Raw genomic sequence first — 9211 nt, forward strand, 5'->3', positions numbered from 1 at the left:
AATATACAAATCAATCAACCTCGGGAATTAAAAATCAATCTTAAATGCTCCTCAACCTATCCACTTATTAGAAGGATTAAATTAGGGAATTGCTATTAAGGCTTTAAAATTTTCATTTTGAATTGCCATTATGGCATAACCACCGCAAGGTGCCCTAATTGTTGGGAACAAATTCTAGGCATGTATTACACACGACACATCATGAGTTTGATTTTTGATGTTGAGAATCATACGATAGTGGCCAGAAAAAGTTGAAATGTCTCTGTAAATCTTCACGGTCCTAAAAAAAATATGGACTACTGTGGTAGAGCCACTAGTTGGTTCTTAAAAAAAAAAAATAATAATAATAAAATAAAAATAAAAAAAAAGATTATGATTTATGATTTATGACATTGATAAAAAAAAATTAGTGTATAATAAAAAAGATTGGTGGGGTTATCGGTGACGTAAGGGATGATTTATTTGATTAAAATAAGCTAAGTATGTGTCATCATCTCGATCTCATTGGCTTGGACCCTCGACCCTCTGAAAGCTACCCTAAACCTTTTCAGTTTGGGTGAGGATTTTCCATCTAAGATTCCACTTGGAACTTGTGAGTACGCCCGATTCAAATTCTTTTGTATTCATTAAGGTTCCAACCATGAAATGTTCACCCTACCATTAGATGCTCTATAGGATTTCATGTATACTTTTTTCATGTTAGTTGGAACTTGGAAGGAATCTAGTTGGGGAGAAAATTTTTATTGTGCTCTGAACATTAGTAGTATATCACGTGTCATTATATAAGTGATAAAGCTAAGATTTTTTTTTTTTTTTTTTTTGTGTGTGTGGGAAGGCCCCTCAAATACGTAAGTACTTTGAGCTCAGAACATGAGAAAATGGACTTGCATAAAAATTGAAAAACACTAAATTCAACAAGAAGAACTAAAAACATTGCATAAAGTCAGAAGTCCGAATATGAGGTAAAAAGTAAGCAAGAAATTTTTTAAAGTATAAGTTAAAACCAAAGAAAAGTTGACAGAATAATGAGGAGAAGTGAAGATTGCACCTCAATAAGAGAGATGAAGAGAAAAAAATGAGGCTCGCTTGGAACGAATAAAGTTTAAACTGAGAACACACTTAAATTTTAAATATATTAGATCGATATGTTCAGGGACGGAGTTAGAAATTTCTCCTAGTGGGGGCATCCGAAAACAACTAAGAAAACCTTATTATAGTATGGTTATACGCAATATGATATTAAGGATGGTTTCAGATGATGATGTATCACAATTCCAATGTTACAAAAATTTCAATATAGTAGTGGAAAGTGGCAAAGTGATGAGAAAAATATAAGTATATGATAGGCGGGAGAGAGTTTTTTCGGTTTAAAAGACATAACAAGAGCACTATTGCTCATATAATATTTGATATGGAGTATAAGTAAAATGAATGTATGTTGGATATTAGATACATATATTTTCTTTAAAGATAATCCGTATATATTATATAATTATAGTCTACGACTAAACAAACAAATTACTTAAGTGGTGGCATCTGCCCCCAGTGAGCCTTCATTGGCCCTGTCCATGGATGTGTTACAGTAGCAAGAAGAAGAAAGAAAAAAAAAAAAACAGAATGGGTCAGGGACTATAATTCCGACCGAGCAAGGGCGTGGAAGCGATTAATTTGGATCAAATACAGGTTTTGCATTTTACAAGGCAAAGCTAAGTGTAGCATAATGTGTCAATAAGTCGATTAATTCCGACCGAGCGGTCAAGTCAAACATCAGGCAACCCAGAGAGAAAAAGGAAATGGCATTCTCGTTATTAACTCCCAAAATGAAGGGCAATAACCAACGAGCTTCACTTCAGAACTTGTGTCTTCATTGCGTTCCTATATAAACCCCAAAATACAAACCTCTTTTCTTCAGTCTTGAGTGTACCCCAAAACTAATCGGAAAAAGCTGTCAGTCCCCAAATGGCTTGCTCCTCCCACCTACCGCCGTTCACTGCCGCCGACGATGCCAGCTCCGCCTCAATCTCCGCCGTCCATCCGGACATAATCCAAACCCACATCCTCACCCGCCTCGACGCCCCCACGCTAGCCTCCGCCGCCTGCACCTCCTCCGAACTCCACGCTCTGGCCTCGCAACAGCTCCTCTGGGCCAACATCTGCCACTCCACATGGCCCTCCACCACCACGCCACGTGTCCACCAGGTCATCTCCACGTTCCCCGACGGGCCCATCTCCTTCTTCTCCGACTCCTTCCCGCTCCTCGGCGATCTGAACCCCACCACCACAACCGCAACCTCCTCTGGTCTCGCGCCAAAACACCATCAGGACCGTCCGTACGAATTAATCTCTGCGGTCGATATCTACCACCGCGGGAAGCTGATCCTGAGCAAGGTCATCGAGACGGAGACCGTGACCGGGTGGTTCCGGTGCTCGCCGTTCCGGATTGACCTGCTGGGCCCCAAGGACGTGGTCCCCACCCATATCAAGTACCCGGAAGGGCAGGAAGCCGACACGTGTCGCGAACTCGGAGACGATCTCACGCTGAGCTGGATCCTTATCGACCCTACCGGACGTCGGGCGTTGAACCTCTCGAGTCACGCGCCGGTGTCGGTGCAGCGGCACTGGCTGAGCGGTGAGTTGCACGCACAGTTCGCGTCGATTCTGGCCGGGGAGAAGGGGACGGCGTCGGAGGACGTGCAGTGCGGGATATTTGTCACGTGCGGGGGTTCGGAGGGAGGGGAGATGCAGGTGAGGGAGGTGAGCTTGCAGGTGGAGGACATGGATGGAATGCATCTGAATGGGAGGGAGGGTTTGGTAATTCTGGATAGGGCGTTGGAGGGCAGAAAGGGAAGAAAGGGCAGGAGGAGGGTGGGGGAAGGAAAGAAGAGGTACGAAGAGTATTTGCAGAGGACGAAGGAAAGGAAGGAAAGGAAGCTGAGGACTGAAGGGACATTAGATACTTTGTGTGTGGCTTTTGGGGTATTTGGATTTTTCATTTTTTGGTCATTTATTTTGTGCAGATGATCATTGTTTTTTCTCTTTTCAGCTATTTTCTTCCAACAAGTTAGGAAAAAAAATAGAGAAACCGAAAAACGGTTTTGTTATATCGAAACGTAAATTAATCTCAAAAGAAACACGTACTAAATTATGTTTTTTTTTTTTAATCGCAATAAATAATGTAACTGTCTTAACTTAAACGAGAAACTTGCACGAAACGAAAATATCTTTTTGGTAACCATCTTTCTTCAAGTATAAACACATTAGGGTCGGGTTAGCAAAATGAGTTATTCAACCAATTGTCTCTTAGGTTGGGTTAGATGAGAAAAATTAAGATTCAAATCTTATCCCATTCCCCTATATGATAGCCGACGACTCTATGGCTTTGTAGATGCCATGCGCATTTTGTCCAAATTAGTCCAAATTATACTTGTCCAAAAAAAAAAGTCCAAATTATAACAATAGCTCAATCTTCTTACAAGTAACAAGGGAAAGTGTTATCCACACACTTCTTTTTACATCTCACACACTCCTTGTTAATTTTTATTATTTGATCTTATTTAATTCATTCGATCTAACATTTGAAAATTAAAAGGTGTGTATAAAAAGTGAAAAAGATTATATAGATAGCATCACCCATAAGAAATTAGAAGAAAATAAGATGCATAAGAAAAATCCGTCATTACACCAATATTTCCATGAAAATATCTGTTTTTAAAATCACCAATATTGACAAACTAATTCACTTCCCATGCAGCCCAAGTACAGCTACATGAGACGGTTCACATTACGATTAAAATTTCAAGAACATGCATGCAATCGTGTGAGTGACACAAAATGTCCCATTTATAAGTTTGACATGGATATGCAACTCTACCAAACATGTATGGTTAATTTATGAATGCTTTAATTATTATTAATTTGTTTTTTTTTGAACAAACGATATTATCTACATTAAGGAAGATGAATGATTTAGCCTCACAATGGACTAACAATAATATGATTCAAACTTGCGTTTGGTGAGAATCGAACCTAACACATCTCATTTACAAGTGAGGAGGAATATTACTAGACCGTAGTACTAAGTGGCTGCTTTAATCATTTTAAATATCTATCAACACCAATATTTCCCCGCAAAACCGATATTTTTGTGACTAAATGTAGATTGTAGGGGATGAATTCAAGGAGCTGAGTTATGAAGAAAGGCATCTTAATCAAACATAAAAAGGCAAAAATAAGAGTCATTACTTCACCTAATTCAGCCTGCAATTAAGAATTGAGGGAATGGTTGGACTGTCGATCGAGGGCCTTGATTTGCCCTTTTATTGACTTGACAGAGAATGAATCGCCAACAAAGCTGGTGGGCTGTGAGGCGGCGTTAAACTTGGATTTTGCTTGTCCTCGAGCAAAACAAAAGAAAGTAAAACGTAACAAATTTTTAGTTAAATTTCCAAATTTTAATTTTAGAGAAAACACCAACCATGTGATAACTTTCAAGAAATAAGCAACAGTAGTTCAAGACATTATCTAAGAGTTAACCAAATTTAAATCGAACCAACTTGGAGTGTAGTGTGTGTGTGTAATAGCCATGCCAATACACTTTCAAGCTTCTTAAAGTCATCATATGCAAACAAGTAAACTTCTCACAAGGCATACACTCATTCACTCATATATGTGGGTTAACGTGTTTCACTTAAATGATCTCACAAAATATGTTGTCATATACTTGCTTGTCCACCTAACTCGGTATCAATATCGAGTAACTTATTGGATCAAAAGGACTTTTATCAGGTTGGAATGGGGTACAAGGATGATAGGCTAATGAAAGAAAGGTTATGGAAAAACAAAGATCTAAGGAACTTGTAGAGCGCTCCAAATTTTCCTTTTAGAGAGAAATTCAAATAACTTGAAAGCAATTAGAACTAAAGCACAACTTTACAATTTTTTTTTCTTCTTGCCGCATATAGCTTCTTTTTTTTTACAGCACTACTTTCTTTTTCAACTTCTTTTTTTTTTTTTTTACTTTTCACTTCACTATTTTTGCTTCATTAACCAATAACAATGAACAATGTTGAACTCCCTTTCTTTATAAAATTGGTGTACAAAATCGTTAGAAAAGGGTAAGAAAATTTTACATGAGACTAGGTAAGGAATATTTAGGTTTAAGAACAAAAAGGCTTATATAAAGGCTTAACGGGGCCAACTAGGGAAAATAATAACAAGGGTTGGCTAGAAAGGCTCAAACGAAAGAAAAAAAAAAGCCTAAATCACTTCCAAGTTTGTTACGTACGTGAATTGGTGAATGTAACGAGAGATATAAAGCAAGTTCTAGAGATACATATAATGTGAGATCATACGCACAAGAATAATGAGATTGATGCATAATGGTTCAATCATAAAATAGGCTCAAAAAAGCTCACAAGGATTACATATGAAGCTTTAAATCATGCTCTAGTTTCACATCAACAAGGCTATGTGCATTTGTTTTTTCAAGTCATGATCATAAAAAAAATATGGTTAAAACAAAAATAATGTAAAGAACTAATGCCAAGCTTAAATTTCTTGAAAGTTATGAGAAAATAAAGACCAAATCTCATAATTGAATTGGAAAGTAGCCAGTAAAATCAAGACTCAAAGAAAAAGAAAATGTTTTTGGATTTTTCAGAAATTTATATTTTTTATATGTATTTATTTATTTTATTTTTCTACAACTAAAATGAAGAAGACTAAAAAAAATGAAGAGAAGAGTAAAGAAAATAGACAACAAAGGTACATAAAGAAAAATTAATCAACAAAGCTCTTGGACAAATAAACTTTCCGGGTTTAGAGGAGACATGCAAGCGAAGATGTAAAAGGCAATCTAACCCCAAACTTGAATTTTGTATTGGCAAAAAGGTCAAGAGGCTCTATTTTTCTGCAAAAACAATAAAACAACGGGTAAGCTAACAAGAGACTTAGGAGAATAATTTTTTTATTGACAAAAAACTAAAAATAAACACTAGAGCTAAACCAACTAAAAAAAAATGTAACAATCCAATTAAGTAAAGAATACAATCAAATTCGATCCCTGGCAACGGCACCAGAAACTTGTTGCGTAAATTAGATAACAAAAGTTAACCTTATTAAGTCTTGAATTTAAGTGCTCGCAAGTATACGAATCGGATGATTGTATAGCATATAAGCACAGATATCGTTCCACAAAGATCGTATTGATTCTAAAAGTCTTACTAACTAAATTTGAACAAATTATAATTGGGAAGCTTTAACGGAAAAGATAGAAGATTTGAATTAAACTAAAAATGAAATATGACTTTAAAATAAAATACATGAAATAATAAAATTATAAATATAAGAAAATAAAACCTAGGGCATCCGAATTCACCGTAACCAATTCTACTTAATTCACTTAATATGTTATGCTCAAGTAGTTCTCCAATATTGTTGATCGATTTTCCCTAAATTATTCAACGGTCATGGCATTTGGTTGCGTCAAAAGTATCCTTATATGTTAACCCTATATATATGACATCTAGATGAATTTAAACTAGTAAGAACCCATTAAGCTCTATGGAAATCGTTGGAAAATCACACAAACCCTAATTGTATGGCATCTACAAATAGGTGGTTATGGTATCAATTGCAAGAAGCTAAACCCAAGTTAAGTATGGCATCTACTCTAACTTGCATCAAATCAACCTAATTTAAACCTAGATGGTGATCAAACATCTAAATAAAAATCAAGTGCATTACGAATAACAAAAGATACTCAATAAAGATGAAAAACTTGATAATAACAATGCCACAAGACAATTAAGTATTCATGATTAGGCAAAATCGTAGCCCTAGCAAAGAAAGACTCCAAAGTAGCTCTTCCTCTTGGCCTTCCTTGCCGCAGCCCCCTATGTAGAATAGATGATTTTTGGTTTTGTTTTTGTGGCTGACTTTTCACAAGGAGAATGGATCTCCTTAATATAAAACCCACGACAAGGGTATTAAAGGCTAATTGAAATCCATTTAAAACCCCACTAAAATCCTATCACTAATGGACTTGAAGTCCTTACTAAAGAAGATGAAAAATAAATGGAAATAATAAAAACTAGAGATAAATTTCTCTCCTAAATTCCATTGAATAGCATTCCCATCTTTATTTGATTCCAAAACTGCTCGGTTTCATCTTCTTGTTGTAATGCACATGTCTTTGCACAGCTAGTTAGCCTCTTGTTCCACTGAAATTACTGGAGACACCTGAAATCTCCAATTTTCACTTCTTTTTCACATAACTGCCATATTGAATACCTATAAATTAAAACAATATAAATTAGTGCATTTAAACCATTCATATAGACAAATCCAAAGGGAATCTATGATAATAATATATGAAAATATGCACCCATCATTTAACTTGCAACGAAAGCCATTTACAAATAGCCAACAACATCCTCTCCTGATTCTCTTTATAGGATTCCGAAAATTCGTGAATCGTGTATGTTCATCGTATATTGTGTAATTAGTTTTTGTCAGGTACTGTTTATGTTCAATTTAAAAAAAAAAATTAAAATGATTTCTGACCGCACGATGTACGATGAACGAACATGATTCATGGATCCCCGAAATTCGGATTAAAAAAAAAAAAAGGAAGGGTGATGTGTTTTGCTTTCTGAGAGGGTGTGGAGCGAAAATGGATCATCTTCGGATCCCTTCCACCTAATCCTCCTCATCAAACAATCTGGGCACTTGAAATTTGATCCAACGATTAAAAATAGGGGCTCACTTTAAAAATTATAATAACTTTAGCCGTTGAATCAAATTTCAAGAACCCGAATTATTTTATGAGAAGAATTTAATGAAAGAGATATGAAGATGATACATTTCCGTATGGAGCCACTTTGCAGTGGTCCTTTTCATTTGTCCTATGTATTCAACGACACGTCAAATTATTTTTCTATTAATTAGTTAGAATGGCGCAATGTTTAATATTTCTGTCCGGATCCCTTTCCCTATGGAGCCACTTTTCAATATTTCTCTTTCATTTGTCTTATATTTTCAACGACACTCCAAATTATTTTTCTATTAATTAGTTAGAATGGCGCAATGTTTAATATTTCTGTCCGGATCCCTTTCCCTATGGAGCCACTTTCCAATATTTCTCTTTCATTTGTCTTATATTTTCAACGACACTCCAAATTATTTTTCTATTAATTAGTTAGAATAGTGCAATGTTTAAAAAATTTTCGGATATTTTCATGAAAATATTCAAAAAATTAGAGAAATATAGGGGGTAAAGTCTAAACTTCATCTTATATCGGAGAAATTCTTAAATTTAGGCTGAAATTGGCATATATCGTCGATATTTCTTACACATTTTAAATATCAGAGAAACTCTTATATTTCATAAACAAATATTTGATAACCTCTGAAGTTTAATTCTAAATTTCCATTATTTTCATCGAAAGCAACCAATATCGATGTTCGATGTATCCGTCCATATTTTCATTAATTTTCATATCGAAATTTCCACCAATACCGATATTTTAAACATTGGAGTAGTGATAGTGATATCGTTTTAGAACATCTCCAACACCATTGGTTGTTGCATGTTTTTTTTTTCTTTTTTTCTTTTCCAAAAACGATAGAGATATTTCATTGATCAACCGACAACAAAAATAACTATACAAATCTAGTCCGAGAAAGAATGAAACCACTAATCAGCTCCATCATCAGATTCATCACAACGAATGATAAACGGGCATCGTCGCCACTAATGGAGAGATCTGCATAAATCACACGCCAAACAAGGTGTATAATAGGTAGGCTGGACCCAAGTGAAAAAGAATATGAAATCAAGGGTCTTATCTTCCCTCGATCCAACGATACTAGGGTTCAAGGTTGAGCTAAGCCGCATAATGAGTCAATACTGTTCGTATCAAACCCACCGTGTAGTAGAAGTTGAGCCATAGACCTCAAATAGGGGCCCATGGGGGCCAATTTGATCAATACACCCAACATTTAAATCGGTTGTCTCAACGAAAATGACACTTGAATGTCTGGTTCACTGGGCCTCCACTTTATTAGACGAGGTTTACGAGAAATTTTACAATGTACCAAGAACATTGAACATTGCCATACCAAAGAACTTTGCATATGTCAGTATATGCGAGAGAACATCGCATGGAAGGTCTCTCTCCCGGTTTAAGGTAGGGCGCATGAAAACAAAACA

The 9211-nt window shown here is 35.9% G+C and overlaps 1 protein-coding gene across 1 annotated transcript; it reads left to right on the plus strand.

Moving 5' to 3' along the window:
• Positions 1-1805: 1805 nt before the first annotated feature.
• LOC103961682 (probable F-box protein At2g36090) lies at positions 1806-3212 on the plus strand. Its single transcript, XM_009374259.3, has one exon. The coding sequence runs from the start codon at positions 1960-1962 to the stop codon at positions 3019-3021; it is 1062 nt and encodes a 353-aa protein (XP_009372534.2). The 5' UTR covers positions 1806-1959; the 3' UTR covers positions 3022-3212.
• Positions 3213-9211: the final 5999 nt, after the last annotated feature.

This window comes from the organism of the source record quoted next, unplaced genomic scaffold (assembly GCF_019419815.1).
Source record: "Pyrus x bretschneideri cultivar Hongxiangsu unplaced genomic scaffold, Pyrus_bretschneideri_v1 Contig47, whole genome shotgun sequence".
Taxonomy (NCBI): domain Eukaryota; kingdom Viridiplantae; phylum Streptophyta; class Magnoliopsida; order Rosales; family Rosaceae; genus Pyrus; species Pyrus x bretschneideri.